This window comes from Takifugu rubripes, chromosome 3, assembly GCF_901000725.2.
Source record: "Takifugu rubripes chromosome 3, fTakRub1.2, whole genome shotgun sequence".
In the NCBI taxonomy this organism is placed as follows: domain Eukaryota; kingdom Metazoa; phylum Chordata; class Actinopteri; order Tetraodontiformes; family Tetraodontidae; genus Takifugu; species Takifugu rubripes.
Window position 1 is genome coordinate 16,635,374 of NC_042287.1, and position 16,379 is coordinate 16,651,752.

The window sequence follows — 16,379 nt, forward strand, 5'->3', positions numbered from 1 at the left end:
CTGGAGGAGTGCTGATTTCTGACTGCCTGCATGCATTCAGATTCTCGCTACATTTCTGATTTGCTGGGAGACCGCTCGCTCTGAAAGCGTCTATGCAGAGGGTGATATCCACTCACAAGTGGAAAATGTGACTCAAGCAACGCAGCAGACGCCAACTTTAAAAAAAACAAACCCCACAGTGGCTCCGACCACTGGAACAGCAAGTGGTTCAACATCATCTTTCATGTGATTTACATGGTTCCTGGGACCGTCTTGAAAAATGAGAAAAGAAAGAGCCACAGGAAGCTCTCAGGGCCCAAACATAGTAAAAAGATTCCGCACCTTCCAGACACTTCTGTCAGAAAGTGGCTTTGTTCTACAGGTGAACGAGTCCCGTGGGCAGAAGTGAAAAGTGAAGCAGGTTGCAGCTGTTTCTAATCCAGAGGCTTGGTCGGCAGTGGGGGAAGGAACCGAGCCTCCTGCTCAGTGTTGTTTTAGCCCCACAGTAGTGAAATCACATGTGCATCACACACTCGCCTGCGTCTATCGCCACAGAGGAAAGCCACAGACGAACAACGCTAAACTGTTCCAGGGACGCTTGGAGGGACACACGCAGTTGGTTTTAATGTGAAAGATGGAAGAGGACTACAGTCCGTTCTGCTGGTGGAACCCTGCCACGCAGATCCGTGCACGTCCGTCCTCTGCATGGCAACAGTACAACAGATGTAGCAGAGAGCTACTACGGGGCCCTGCCAGCATACTTAGGAGGGGTCGTGAGGAGATTACTGCATAGCTCACATTTTTAGGGTATTGATGCCAAAAGGTACAGTAATCATCAGAGTAGGAGGCTGTTGCATAACAGTTTGGACTTTTTTGGATCAGACTTATATGGACTTCATTGGCACCAAATTCCAAGAAAAGCAGAAGCGTTTTCTGCTGTTACTGGAACCTCTGGATGACTGACTCCAGGAATCCCAGCGGGAGCTGATATCATGGACATAACTGGCAAATGCAGACGATAACTGCAACAAGGACAAAGTTGAAAGTCTTCTTGTGCATTTGAAGAGGATCTGAAATCATCACGATATTTTTATTTGCTTCCTGAATGACTTCTGCTTCCTGAGAAGCCCGAAAGTCTTGAACAGACAACATTTCAAACAGCGTTTGAGAGGTTTTGCTCGTCTTTGCCTGCACGACTTTCATCAGGTGGGACGAAAGAAAAAAAGAAAACATTCAAAGCTGATCGGCAAGAGCAGAACTCTGCCAGAACCGCCTCACATCTCTGGAAAGTCCACTTTCTCACCCGAACACCCCAACTGCTGCACCTGGGTTCCACCTGGGTTCCAGGTGAGCTCTGGTGGCTCACTGGTGGCGCTAATTACAGAATCGGTGGGAACGGTAGACGAAAGCGTGGCATACCTGCTTTCAGGCTCCGCCAAACACGTCTGCCGGAGACGTTCTGGAGATTAAAGTGACCTGATTTTGAAGACCACTTGGCAGAGAAGGGATGAAGAAAATTCCTTGCTGGTCCTGCACGACCACTCCCCTGCACTAATGCCATAAATCAGGGCAGCGCGGCGGAAAGAAAGTGCACTTCAGGAGTGGTAAATGCTTCATGTGAAGGCCGGCTCTCGTGCACGACCCTCCTTCCTTCTCTAACGTGAAGACGCACCCATGCCGGGTCACAGAGTGCTTTCCACGGAACATCACAGCAATGGAAAAGAAAACCCTTTTCCATGATGCTGCTTAAATCCTCAGCTCAAAGGTGCAAGTGAACCAGATCCTCCACGAGAAGAAAATCCACTAGCGTGACTGAACGCCAGCAACGGCCACAACCACAATTAATCTAAAAAAAACCCTGAATTTCCTCAGATGATCAGTTCGGATGGCTTTAAGAACCAAGCTGCCTGGAACAAACAAGGGTTCGCTACGTTCACGGGGAGGATCCTGTGGAAAAAGGACGACGGCGAGTGGACGTTCTGGTGTGGACCTGAATTTGTTTGGAGATTAACGTTGCGGCTCATACTGATGCGGGACAGTTACTCATGATCCTCAGGTGGAAGCCATGTGGACCGAGACCAAACGGACAGAGAAGCCTGCTGGCTCGTGGAATGCTTTCCCTCCCCAGCTCTAAGAGCCCAGACATGAGACACAATGTCCACCTGCCCCCCCCATCGGTCTACATCGGCACACATTAGGAACCGGTGAAATATGTGGGATTCTAATCTGGATTCAACGATGGAGGTCGAGTTTTCTCTGTCCAGCTCTTTACAGGTTTGAGCTCTGCAACATGTGAATTCAGGAAATAAACTATCCTGTAAAAGGCTTAATTAAGATAAGGTAATTAGGAGATTACGTCTGAAGTCACAGAATCTTAAATGAACGTGAACAAATGTGGCCAGTGTCTGACACACAAGAACTACTTAGTCAGGTGATCCTCTTCAGCTTACCACACAGATTATGGATGACGTCCAAGGAGGAGGCCCAGGAGTAGCGCTCTTCAGCCAGAGAGGGGGGCGAAGGCTCCAGCTCGTATGCCCCGCGTTTCTTCCAGTAGAGGAACATTCCGACTTCCTGCGGCGGCTTTGAAGATCTGATGTAAACTCTTATTGTTTAAACGTCAGTTCTGGATTGGACCTGAGCGGCCCCTTCCTCAACCGCCCAAAGCTCATTAAAACCAGGGCATCTGCGGTCAGCTTCTCATCTACCATCTTTATAAAAGTCTCGTTATTGTCCGACTCAGCTTTGCCAGCACCTGCACAACCACCTCATCCAGCTACACCCTGAAACACTCTGCTTTGAACCTCCCGTATGGGTCTCTAACCTCGGCCGTTAGCTCTCCAGGGGGCCACATTAGTAGCTCTAAACCTGGAGTAAGCTTCACCGCTGCCATGCAGGTTTCAGCTTGTTAACAGGTGGTGCAACAACATCCCTCAACCTTTAGTCCGGCACTCCCCGTTGCTTTTTAAGTTCAGTCAAACATCTACTTATTGCACCAGCACCAAATGCTGCCTGCTCCTAATCCAGTTACCGGAGCTATTCCTGACTAAATTACTGACGGCCAACTGCTACAAAAACAAGCTGCAAACTTATCTCCATCAGCGAGCGGCGTCCGCTCCTCATCTGCCGTTAGCCTCAAACTTGTCCCTGACAAAAGTTCTGCAAACTGTACAGATGTGCGAGCCGCTCGCATTAAATCCCCGTGTAGGATCTTCTGGTAATGCGGGGGCTTTCTGCCCACTCCATCACACAAGTGTTGTATTCATGCAGAGGTGAGATGCATGCTGGGACAGGCGAGCTCAGCCAATGGCTTTTGGGCCGAGTGACACAAAGATCCCTTTTAAACCGCGGCCCACACCCAGAAGTCGATTTTATGTTTTTCACCAACTCTAAAAGTCTGACATTTTTCTGCATTAATTAGCGCCCACGCTCTTTATGTCTGCTGACAGATTTATTATGTTTTCATGAATGCCTCCGTTCTGTGGAGCCTCGGCTCAGTTATTGCTGCTGTGGTACAATGAACAAACTGGCCTGTTGAGAAGATGATTATCAGAGACACGAGCAGCTCAACGCCAGCCGATGGGAGGCTTCAACGTTTCCCCGATCACTGAAATCTGCAGCATTTTGGCGTAACCATCCACCATGAGGACGACCTACAACTGTTCGAGACCTGCAGGGGGGACTCGCGTGCAGGAATAATTCCAGCTCTACAAGTTCAGACAAACCAACGTGTGCATAAAGGCCGGTTTCAGTCAGGTTATATTACAACTATATGCACAGTAGTGTCTGCAAGTCCCTGGACGGAGCAGAAGCAGCTACGTGCTGTTAGATATCAGGACGGTGCTGCTCAGGGACAGATGCACGGCTGTTACTCATCTAACATGGGAAAAGAGGCACTGGGAGAGCGTGCCGCACCGTCCGGGGGAAGGGAGGGATGTTGTCGCACACAAAGGCCCACATGTCCAATTTTGGGATAAGAAATTAGAGGGTAGAATAGGAGCCGGTTTGCTGCTCAGCTCTGGGCTTTGCAGACATATGGTAATAATCTGAAGCAGCTTTGAGCGCGCAGCTTCCCTTTTAATGAAGAGAAGCAGTCGTGCAGCATGAGAGCCGGGCTGCAAACACAAGAGCCAATTTCCTCCTGCTGCAGGAACAAAAGCGGAGAGAGAGACAAGATAATAGACCGCCGTCAGCAGCATCCTTTTTCATTCAAACCTTTATTTCACTGGGGTGGAACCCTCAAGATTAAAAAATCTCCTTTACCAGAGGGTCCTGATGGACATACAAGAGACACCAAATGAAAAACATCAATTGGATTAATAAAAATCCTCCACTTTTCATAACAAAAAGAAGCACAAATGATGCATCCCTGTTTTCATCGCCGCTATGAGGATTAATCCACTTTTCCCATGATCAAAAACAGGAAATTCCAGGGTTGAGAAATGTCATTTGACAGTTTTATATGTCCTCCAGCAACAGTTTTACACAAACTGTGGTCAGGTGCTGCGGGAGGCCCACAAGAGGCTGATAACTCCCCAACGCCAGTGAAATTCTAAAATATACTTTCTGATGCAACTTCTAGAGAAGTGACACGTACACCAAACTGCACGTCATGACAGATGCACTCAGGTTATTCATCCGGAATGGCCGTATTTTGAAAACAGACCTCTTCAAATGGAACCTGCCCTCATTCTGAGCACCAGTGTAACGAATCAGAGCACAAATGTGATCATGTGCAGAGCAGAGCATGAATGAAGCGGCTGCTCGCTGAACTATTAATGGTGTGTTAATAAAAGTGTGTGAGCGGCTGCAGCACTAGACTGTAAATGAGCCCACTGCAGAGTGTGTGAGAGTGTGTGTGAGAGAGTGTGTGTATCTCCATGCTGACAGAGGGACTGCAGTTGAAGGCTTGTGCCCAAGTGGAGGAGGTTTTAGGTTATATTTAGCAAGGTGGCCCATCAAAATGGCTGAAGTTAACCCTTCACAGGTTAAGCTCACACTGGGAGTGCTCTCAGAACAGAAGGAACTAGTTTCTCCATCAAGGTTCAGAGTAATAAAAACACATTCTGCCTCAATGCAATGAAAACAGCTCTTGTCTCATTTGTTGGACACAAATACTGTTTGAGCTGAAGGCAAATGGGCCAATGCTAAAATACACAACACACACACACACACACACACACACACACACACACACACACACACACACAGGCACGCACGCCTTCAGGCCAGACCAAGTTTACAAGTTCTGCATCTTTCTGCTGGCTGTTATAGATTAAAGTTACCTTTGGATCATAGCATGAGCGCAGGATAATGCAGAGGACACATGAATCACCACAGAAATGGACTCCGCAACTTGTTGATTAAAATAATCCCTTAATTGAAACAGTGGGACTGGAAGTGCTGCCAGCTGAGAAGCCAATAACAGAGCGAACAGGATCATAACCACTTATTCCCCCTAAAACATACCCTAAATACCCCAAAACACAGTTATTGTCACATGGAGGGCAGCAACCCAAACAGTCCTTAAGAGGGTGGAGATTTTAAATGTGGAGGGAAACTGAGATAATCAGCTGCCGTTGTCTTTGTCAAGAGAGTGTGTGTGTGTGTGTGGGGGGGGGGGGGGGTGCTGCAAAGAAGGGGAATTTAATAATAATATATTGATTTATGCAAAAACCTCATAGAATCTGAAAATAGAGAATCATTTTCTAGTTTTGGGTTGTGTGTCCTCCCAGGAAACTGGGATCCCAGGTGAGAGTGGTGCATCCCTGTAGGACAGGATCCTGGCTGGACTGTTGCCCTCAGGGACCGGGTCCGGACACCCCTGACTTAGATGGACCGAGGTTGGACAGGAGGCCACATACAAAATGAAATTGGACCTCAACACCGAGGTCAACCTCCAGGAACGTGCGAGTGTGCAACGCGTCCTCAGCTCACACTTCCAAAGCCAAAATCCAGGAGAGGGTGCATGATGGGTAATCTGCACATCGGTGAGGCTCAACGGGATTTACAGGTTCTGGAGCGACACACGCGGCCAAATAGACAAAGTCTCATTCTAGGAGGGACTGTGAGCGTCAAACCACATCCTGCATGTATTGAAAAAAAAGTTTGCTCTTTAGAAAAACAGTTAAGCTGTCAAACATTAAAATATAGCCCCCAAGCTTTTGAGTGCTACATCACACACGCAAAGAAGAAACAAGAAGAAAACCGTTGGTGCAACTGTGGAATACACTTTTACTGGGTTTCATACCATCACCAACAGAAATTTGGTTTTAATACTTGATATGTTGTTTTTCTGTCATTCCGATTGCACATGATGCATCAGGTTTGGCCCAAGGTGATGGAAAAGTGGAGGACAAGGACAAACAGAGCCGTGCATCATCTGAAATCTGACCTCCCCTCCACACAGAAGTGAGACAAACAGACCAACAATGCGCTGAGAAGGGCGGTAATAAGAGCCAGGATTGTGTTTCCCAAGTGTCCTTCATGAATAACGGAACCAGAAACAGAAAGTGGCCCACAGCGATGACCTCAGCTGTAACCCAAAACACCGCCACCGCCATGGTGACGAAGGTCACCTCATCTGCTGGATTCGTCTGCTCTGACAATTTAAAGACAATTTATCATCACCTCAAACCTGATTTGGGCATAATTGTCAATTACAATTAGTGGTGGAAGCGTAGCGAATGGAGAACTCCGTCTTAAACAGAATCACCACTAGGGGGCGAACCTCAGTTAAACAGCAACTAACGAGAGCCGGACTTTTTACAGGGTATAAAAGGTTCTTCTTGCAGAATGAAGGCAACTAACTGTGAAACTGGACCTGATAAAACTGAAAAAACGGTTCCTGAGCAGAGCAAACTGTGACCCCGGAGCAGCTTCAGGAAAAGGCAGAAGTGCAAAGAGTGGAAAAGAAAGGAAATTACTGCTGGAGAAAAAGAAAAGAACAATGGAAAGAGTCCGAAGGAGGAAGTCTGAACTGTAACTAAGGCACGAGCCGAGCAGAAACACACTAGTTTTAAAAGAATCAAGCGTTCAAACCCAAACAAAGGTTCCATTCAGAGGCCTATTTAAATTCAGAACTGTGGTGGGGGCGTCCAGACATCAGCTGAATGCCCCGTTAGTCAACGAGGACCGTGTGCTCTGACCAACAACAGTTATCAACTGCTTATTTTCATTCATGTTAATTTCAAATCCACCATATCAGAAGTCAAAAGTGGCTCAGAAGTCAGAACAAAGGAGGGAACTCCACGGACATCAGCAGGCCAGACCCTCCACTGATGAAGCACAGCAGCTACCTACAGATTCCAGACCCCCACATAAACATGTTTCCCAGTCTGGTCCTCTCAGAGGACCGTCAGTGCCTGAACGCTGGCGCTCGTGACGTCCCTGTTTTTGTTTTTTGGAGGTGGCCAAAGAGCAGACACGACATCTGGTCCCAGATTAGACTGGTGTGTTTAAGACAGGTTTAAGTCTCCGGTGGCCTGGAACACCGAAGAGTTCCAGACTCAGCCAATTAAGGGAGCTAAATCTTATCTCCACGCTTACTGTATGAACCCATGACCACTGTGGCGGCACCCCAGTAACACCAGTGACAGAGAGAGCTGGAAAACGACGTCAGAGATGGAGAAAGAGAAACTACCCACAGCCATTTTGTAAACACCTCCTTATATAATTAGACTCTCTCACTGCTTCCATATTTATCCACGTCGATATTTTGGTCACTGGGAAATTCAGCAATGTTCAGCTTTTCACAGTGATATTCTTGGGATTATTATGGGGTGATGAGAAACTCCTGATCCAGCAAAACAGCCATTTGCCTGCCTGATTTTGGTTTTTTTCCCCAGGATATTCATGAGGTCATTTATGTGATTTCTAAAGCCTCTTTAGCCTCACACAGATCCAGCTGATCTCCACAGATCTTCTTTTTTTCTATTTTCACATGTACAGAAAAAATGTCTCTTACACGTGTGATGTGTTGGCGAATGTCCACAGAGCTCCGCCGGCCTCCGCGTAAATATGTTCTGATTTTATCATATAGCTAAATGTCTGCTGGGCTGTTTTCATACCAGTCTGACGCACCAGGAGCTCTTTATTTCTCCAAATGTCTTCTTGTCACCCTGTAAATATCACACACACACACACACACACACACACACACACACACACACACACACACACACACACACACACACTCAACAGGCTCCTGCTGTATTCACACAGGGGGATCATGCTGAGTTTATACTGGGGAGTCTGGAGCACCTTTGGAATAAAGTGTGTGAGCTGGATCGATATCAAACACAGTTCTTGACATCTTTAAACGGGTGTTCAGCACATTTTTCCAGGGACAAAGCTGCAGGTCGAGCAGGCTGGAGGAGCTTTGTGGAGCGGCAAAATGTAAAAACGTATAAAACCCAGTAAAGAGCTGCACCCCTGTGTGGGTGAGAGCCCTTCAGGTCTGTGTCCCCTCGGACTCAGAGGCCCCCGTCTCCAGCTGGGATAATTGCTCAGGTCAATTGCCAAGTGCAGATCTGAACCCTGGAGTGCAGGAAACGCAATAAAACAAAGACCTGCAGGTTCAAAGTCAGTCAAGGACCCGGACCCGGACCCGGACCCGGACCCGCAGCCCTGAGGGTGGACAGAAAAGGCTCGACCCCAAGGTAACTTTTTTAGGTGAACTGTTACTTACTGAGTCGTAGTCTGAGCCCGAGCCAGCTCCTTGGAGGCGACTTGTGAAGAACTGAATTCATGGTCCACTTGTTTGGCACCATTTAAATATCCGAGCCTGTTCGGTCGAATCTGCGGCTCCACTCGGCTCCGTCTGTCAGCAATGATCACACACAAACCGAGGTTCAATCACTCATTCCGTTCCCATGCCCGCTGTCGTCCCCTCAGCCTGGAGGATCTGGTCGGTGTGGAGCACAAAGCTGCAGCTCACATCACGGAGGACGCTGCAAAGCCCCGAAGCCAAGCCGGTCCGAGAGAGCTTCTCCCGGGTCGAGGAGCGCCGAGGCACCGCTGCAGGCCGGACGGCTCGGAATGACCTGTTGCTGGTCACACGCTGCTGCTGAGAAGGAAAATCCCCTCGACGACCGAGCGAAAATGTTTGCTGCTGAAGCTTTGGGGGGTGCGGGGGGAACCCGCCGATCAGAGGCGTTTAAAAGTCAGGATCCACGCGTCGTCCTCTTTCTGATGACTTTCCATGACGCGGTGCTGAAGTCCAACTCGTCTGGTGGGTAGTTTGGTGTCGAGGTCGCGCACGGACCGTCGGCTCCGCTTCATTCATTCAGACCAGCTCGAACCACAAAGACGCGGCGCACTTTATCTGCGCAGTGACAGCGAGGAGCCGCTGGGGGCGCCCGCGCACAGGGAGGCGGCAACACCTGATGAGGTCACAGGTTCCGTCCAGCCGCAGGTGGGTCGGGGAGACCGGCACAATGTCAACCAATGGAAATAAGGAAAATCAATAAGCCAATCTTTCAGGGTCATTATCGTTGTGTTCTGGTTTGATAAGCCAAAAATGGTCTGATTTCAGGATAGCTCAAAATAAATAAAACCTTTTCATGAATTTTGCCAATAATGTATCCAAAAACAGTCAAGTGTTGTTTATTTACAATAAATTTTCTTCATTGTTTTTTTCAAACAAGGCCAATTAGTGTAAGTTACAAAGATAACAAATTCAATGTTTAACATGGACCTAAATAACCCATATTTTCCCCATTATTGACTTTATCCTGTTTAAGCTGCATATGCAATAATTAGAATGCAAAAATAATTGCCATTTTATTTGATCTGAAAAGCTTGAACAAATGAAAGCAGACAAGCTGTCGTTTTCTTATTTCAGGCCTCTCGAGTTACCACAGAGAAAATCCTAAATGATTTCATTTTGTGTTCTAGATGGAAATAATCCATTTCTCCAGACTGAAATGTTTGGGATCATTCGGTTCACCTCTGCTGTGCTGGTTCTTTCTGCAGGATGATTGTGGGAAAACATCTGAGCTGACAAAGCCAAAACAATGACTCTGCCAAACATGGCTGCGTTGTTTGTCTGCTCCCCTCAATAAAGAGGCGGGGTACAGCCAACAAAGAGAGACAACAGGGACAGAGAGGGGACAGAGAGAGGGGACAGAGAGGGGACAGAGAGAGGGGACAGAGAGGGGAGAGAGAGGGGACAGAGAGGGGACAGAGAGAGGAGAGAGAGGGGGGGCAGAGAGGGGGCAGAGAGGGGACAGAGAGGGGAGAGAGAGGGGACAGAGAGGGGAGAGAGAGGGGACAGAGAGAGGAGAGAGAGGGGACAGAGAGGGGAGAGAGAGGGGACAGAGAGAGGAGAGAGAGGGGACAGAGAGAGAGGGGACAGAGAGAGGGGGCAGAGAGGGGAGAGAGAGGGGACAGAGAGGGGAGAGAGAGAGGGGGCAGAGAGGGGGGACAGAGAGGGGAGAGAGAGGGGAGAGAGAGGGGAGAGAGAGGGGACAGAGAGGGGAGAGAGAGGGGACAGAGAGGGGAGAGAGAGGGGACAGAGAGGGGACAGAGAGAGAGGGGGCAGAGAGAGGGGGCAGAGAGGGGGGACAGAGGGGACAGAGAGGGGAGAGAGAGGGGACAGAGGGGACAGAGAGAGGGGACAGAGGGGGGACGGGGAAGCAGCTCCCATGGCAAATTAGCAATACTTTGAGAGGGAGGGTTAGTCTACACCTGGATCCACTTTAACCTGCAGTCAGGTAAACTTGGAAGTCGGGTAGTATGAAGGGAAATAAATTATTTCTCTCTTAAAAACGTGAATTTGAAGGATAATGAAAGATTAATTAAGTCAAGTCTAATTACGGGTTTTCTGCTCTGGCAGTGAACTTCACAAAAATGGCATTTGCTGCCCCCTAACGGTTAAAAAAGATAGCACGATGGACAAAACTGTAAAACATTTATTCCTTTATGTTCCACAAAGACCTGTGTAAGAAACTGTAAACATTTATACATGTATAAAATGTCATCAGTGACCTACAAACTGTGGTGCACCATTATATTCCTTTAACACAAATGTACAGCAGTGCAGAGCAACACAACAATGCAAAGAACCAGTTCACTTTCATAAAATACTGAAAAACTGTCTCACATTTGTCACATTACCATCCCCTCAACTGGCTCAGCCTACTTTTTTAAAGGTTGGAGGTGAGCGTGAACAAGGTAACAGGCGCCGCTAAGAACATGTGCTGGTTAAATGCATCCAGAGCTCCAAGAATATCCAACCAGACAGCCGAAAACGTTTCAAAAGCACTAGAAAGCAAGAAAACACAAAGTCTGCACTCAAGACATTTATCATTTATTATCTGGCAAAAATTTTCCATCTTCACTTGAAGCTTCAAAGTGCCACGGACAAAGAAATGGAGACGCCAAATAAGAGCTTAAAGAGAATTTTGATATTACTGGATCATGTGACAGCGTATATCAAATGTACTGTAGGATCCCCCAGATGGAACTCAGCACATTCACTATGATCCTGTTGGCTCCGAGCGGCAGCCTCCAGGAGAGCCCCTGGATGAGCCTGTGGCTGCCAGCGGATGTGTTGATGATGCATTTCTCACAAAAAAAAGCAGTTTTAAAGTAGAGCTGTGAAAGCCTCTAGTGGTGGGGGCTGATGGTGAAGTCGGCCAACACATCCAGGAGATGGAGAAGCATCATCACGCTCTCCAGATCCAACATCTTGGAAGATGCCAGATCTCCTGTCAATGGTCCAATGTGGGGAAACTCCTGATTGTCCAGAGATCTTCCAGGGTGCGTGTCTGAAGGACCTGTGAAGCAGCTGCTGAGCCTTGGAGTAAACTGTCCAACAGTGCCTCAGGTCTGCACACTGGAAGGTCGATGAAAAGCCGTGAATAAAAAAGGCCAATGACCCGACAGCATGTAGAAACGTTCAGTGTAAGCCCAGGTGACTGGGTCTGGTCAGTCCCTTGAAAATTCTCATCTTTCCTGCACCGCTGAGATCAAAACTGTAGTCTGTGGTCACGTATGGCGTCTCTCCATCAAACCCAGGCTGAAAGAGGGAGACGTGTCACTTCCTGTTCTAAAGAAACAACACTTATCTGCAAATATCTGCATTCTGACCTGTGATGTGAGGATGCAGGCAGGCAGTGAAATCGCTCCTAGGAGGAGACAGTTGACGTTACGGAGGACGGAGGGATCCACAGGCGTCAGCAGGAAGTAAAGGCCTCGCTCCTTGTCAATGCCTCGAAGCACGCCTGGAACACATCCACAACCACGTCCGTTTTACCACTCAAACTTAAAATGGCTGCAGCTTTTTATCCACAAAGTAATTGGGGGAACAAGTAAAACCTGTGAAAATATCAAAGAATTTGGTCCTTTAACATAAAGAGTGAAGACTTGTCGTGCGTGTGTGTTTATGCATCTCCACAAAGCAGTGGAACCTTTTATGAGACACCCCAGTCAGACTCCCCCCCTAACGATGTCAGCTGTGAAACTACTGCTTTTCCCAGTTATACACATTTTAACACATCACATAAATGCTATAATATACACTTCAGACCCCCCCCCCCACCGCACAAGGTTCAGATTGTCATTTTAGATCAATACCTCCATCTGACCACAAGGTGTCGTCATTGAGACCATTTTGCCATTGGTACATGTCTACTTACCAAAGCCCACACAGGGGCAGATGGGGGCCTGTGACAGCAGGACTGGTCCCCCCCTGTTGGTTACCTTCTCTGCCAGACAGCAGAGTCCCACCAGACTGCCATTGACTGCATAAAACATGTGACTGGGGGCCACCTCACAATGGACCACACCTAGTGCCACTGCAGTGTAGGGCACCTACGAACAGAACACACTTATTCACCCGTTTGTCCAGCATCATAAACATCCAGTTCAGAAAGTTCATGTACCTGGTACGGCGTGAGGCTGTGAAGAGGTCTAACTGGTCCCAGGTCTGCAGACTGGAGCTGACTCAGGTAGGCCAGCAATGACAGCTCTCTGTGCTCATTACTGCGCTGGTGTTTCCTGTCACAACACAAAGCAACATTCAAGCCTTTGCTGATCAAATATTGACCCCCTCACACAGGCTGCAGCACTCACGATGTTCCCTGCCGTGCAACACCCTGGAAGTCTGACTGGACGGCCAGATGGGTGTAGCTCCTGGGGGGGTGGTGGCTCTCTGTAAACTCATCCAAGGCCGTCTGGGCTGGTGGGTGAGTCTGGTAACCCTGCGCCGTCCTCAGAAACTCTGGTGTGAGGGCAGCAGACTGGGAAAGCTCACCCTTGTCCAGCTGCACCACGTGCGAAACTGGGAAAAAGCGGATCATGTCCACCAGCAGCTGAAATCCAAACCCTGTGGATGGCCCAAGAAATGGTTCGGTCTCTGTTTAAATTGGACGATATTTAAAGATGCTTTCTTTTACTGGGTGTAACTGGTGCTGACCTTTGACCCAGCCCATAGTGTTGATGATAACCGGAGTCTCTCTGCTCTGAGAGCGCCTTCGCCACAAAACTTCAAGGATTCCAGATAGCGGTCCATGTCTGAATCGCAGGAAGGCTGACCGTAGTAGATCATGTGTTCTGGAGTCCACTGATGTGTGAAAGGAGGACCTGAAACATAACGCATGTCCGGTAAAAATATAAAACAGGAAAAGCTGCAAAGAAGGATATTCAAAAAAAAGAAAGACTTCACAGAACATTTATTTAGGAGGAGTTAGGTTAGCTTAGCTGCTTGCCAGAGCTCAGACTCTGGGGTTTTGGTCCGTTTTAAGTGTCATAAAGAGAAGGATTAAAACATACCTAGAAGTGGCTCTTTAACAGTTGAGAAAGACAGACAACCAGCAGGCGTGAACTCCGTTTGACCAAGGTCGCCTTCCAAATAGTCAACGCTGGTGGTGCTACAAACACACGCACAAACATCAGCTTTCACCTGGTGCTGTTCACAGGGACCATTAAATAAAAGCATAGGATATAACCATTGGACACAATGTATAAAAAGAAAACCTACTGATTTAACAAAGTATTGATGAGCGTGCGGATAAATGTCGACTTTCCCACATTTCTGGCACCACAAACAAAAATGACAGCACAACCATCCATGTCCCCTAAAAATGAAACATATATTCATTTAGTTTCCACCGGTTTTCTCAGGTGAAGCCCCGACTTGACTGCCTGACCTAAGGCCGAGGCCTCAGTCCTGCTGGTGTATTATACAACCACCATTTGTCTGAAAAATTGCTCCCTTTCATACTGGTGCAAAATGTTCATCCAGTAGGAGACGTTTGTGGATGCGAGCCGTGTCCAATGACGCCTACCTCTGCAGGCGCTGACCACCGTGTTGAGAGCATCTCGGTAGCTCTTCGACATATTGAGTCCCTCAACGCTGCTGACGAGTGGAATCACTCCCAAGCCATTGAGTGGAGTGTCAAAAACCGCTGATATGAGTTCACTCTAAGCAGGAGTGAAGGGAAATTAGCTCTCCGTGACCTCTGGGACTGCTCTCATGACCTTTCCATTCTAGTGACTGTGACACAACGTACCATCGGGGGGCTGAACAATTCACTGAGATCAGGGAAGCTGGACAGAAACCGCGTCAGCCGACTCTCCATGGGCTCCAGCAAGATGATGGACGAGGTCGGCGTCATCTGTTTTAGTAATTTCTTCCGCGATGCTGGGCAAAGTACAGCGACAACAGCGAGACAGAATTATACAAATCAATTCGCCAATAGAGAGACAGAACAATAGATTTTGTCACAAAACTAAAACAGACAAAAATTCTGGCCGTGCGGCAGAACATTCTAAGGGGAAAAGCAATCTGAACCATTCACCTGTGGGCAGGTGTTCCTGGAGGATGCGTGCAGCGTCCGTGCGGGGATCTCTGTTGGGACCTGACGTTTCCAAAGTCCTGACCGTCAGGGGACAATGGGAGGCTGGTGAGAAGAGTGGATAGGACTCCTGGCCCTCTTCGATGGTGAACCCCATCACTTCTACTCGACCATATAAACAAGTCAAAAGGCATTTCCCACGGAAACACAGGGTCTAAAGGAGAATGACAGGATCGGAGTCAATGAAAATAAAGCTTTCGGAAGTGTCAGATCTCTACCTGAACAGCCTCAACAGTTTACCTGATCTTTCTGCATGATGAGCACAGCATGGTTTTTCCGATCGTCTCGCTCTGCGCAGTAGTGAAGAGCTTCTCCCTCTAGTCTGCCCTGCCGCGTCTTTTCAGGTGCACTTGAAGGTTCCATTTTCTCTAACTGAACAGACTGGGAATACTCCCTCCATTCCTCAACATCATCTGTCCCACTTTCAACCGTAAACACCGCGTTCCCGTTGGTCTGAGATTGGGGCTTCCTTGATTCGGTCTGATGGGAGTTTTTGTTAGACTCAGCAGCTGACTTTGCTTTATTCTTTAAACGCTTGACGCTGGGCTTTTTCTTCATGGACACTTGGTGCTCCTTGATAATGCTGATCATCACAGGAGTAGAGTTGAGCTCAGAGGATGTGATGGGGATCCTGCACCGCTTCCCCTTGATGTCCTTCCATTTCTGAGACTTGGCATGTTCCTTAACTTGAGCGTGCTTCTTTACCTTCATGACTGAACTATTTATACATGTGGGTGCCAGCAAAGATCAATGACCTGCAAACAAGGATGTGCAGTAGATGTTAAAATAACGCAGATTTCTTCAGGTTGTTTTAGTCAAAATGTAGTTTGATTGTTAGCACAGGGACGCTCAATCCTATGCTGACAATCACGCCGTGGTTGAATTAAAAAAAAAAACAGGCAGATATAAGTTGGAACGTCAGGTTTTTGAATTATTAAACGATTAAATGTACTGCTGAGTAATTAATATATTCGGAACATAACAGCATGGCATGCATTGATTTGGATAACAGTTGCAGACTATGCCAATTCCAAACTAACACACATCATGAGTGCATTAAATCTCTAAAAGTGCAAAATATAAGAGCAAAACGTACAAAATCAATTTAAAACGGCTAAAACACCGTTGCAGCGTGAATCGAGCTTGCGGTGTGAAGTTCCGATCGCTAACGTAGGCTAACAACACTGGAAAAAACCAGCAGGAAGACCATGTTACGTTCTTTTCTACAAAACTTACCTGCGTCTATCCGAAAGTGATACAGAGCTGTAGATTTTTTTCAAGCAACATACGTAAACGATTCTAAAGTGAATCCATTAGACTAGCTAAGACTTACATTAACAGTGCTAACGGGCTAGCTAACATGTGTGAGTCACAAACAGGTGCCGCTTCTAAGTGGTCAACTATGATATTTCCCGGAGTTTTTTAAACGACTAGAAATGTGACTCGGATTACTAAAACTGTTTTATTGTGCCATAAATCATCATTTAATTATTTGTTTGAGAATAATGTAGATATATATTGTGATATTTTAAAATATCA

At 47.5% G+C, this 16,379-nt stretch overlaps 2 protein-coding genes across 4 annotated transcripts in view; both read right to left on the reverse strand.

The window, feature by feature from the left end:
- Positions 1-9,052, reverse strand: part of plekhg5b (pleckstrin homology domain containing, family G (with RhoGef domain) member 5b) — a 42,500-nt gene extending 33,448 nt beyond the window's left edge. The window contains exons 1-2 of one of the 3 annotated variants that reach the window (XM_011602813.2): positions 8,918-9,052; positions 8,669-8,800 (exon numbers count right to left, since the gene is read on the reverse strand). In XM_011602813.2, the coding sequence (XP_011601115.1) occupies positions 8,669-8,750 (82 nt within the window). In that variant the 5' untranslated portion in view covers positions 8,751-8,800; positions 8,918-9,052. Of the gene's footprint in view, positions 1-2,429; positions 2,995-8,668; positions 8,801-8,917 lie in introns of those variants that run through there. The other 2 variants (XR_003887887.1, XM_029833925.1) reach the window with 2 other exon arrangements.
- A 1,822-nt stretch (positions 9,053-10,874) lies between these two features.
- nol9 (nucleolar protein 9) lies at positions 10,875-16,337 on the reverse strand. Its single transcript, XM_011602816.2, is given in 14 exon segments — positions 10,875-12,001; positions 12,073-12,206; positions 12,621-12,795; positions 12,867-12,981; positions 13,057-13,309; positions 13,400-13,451; positions 13,454-13,566; positions 13,756-13,853; positions 13,964-14,060; positions 14,271-14,406; positions 14,496-14,626; positions 14,784-14,994; positions 15,081-15,595; positions 16,077-16,337. Coding segments are annotated over 13 exon segments (2,106 nt in total). The 5' UTR covers positions 15,552-15,595; positions 16,077-16,337; the 3' UTR covers positions 10,875-11,881.
- Positions 16,338-16,379: the final 42 nt, after the last annotated feature.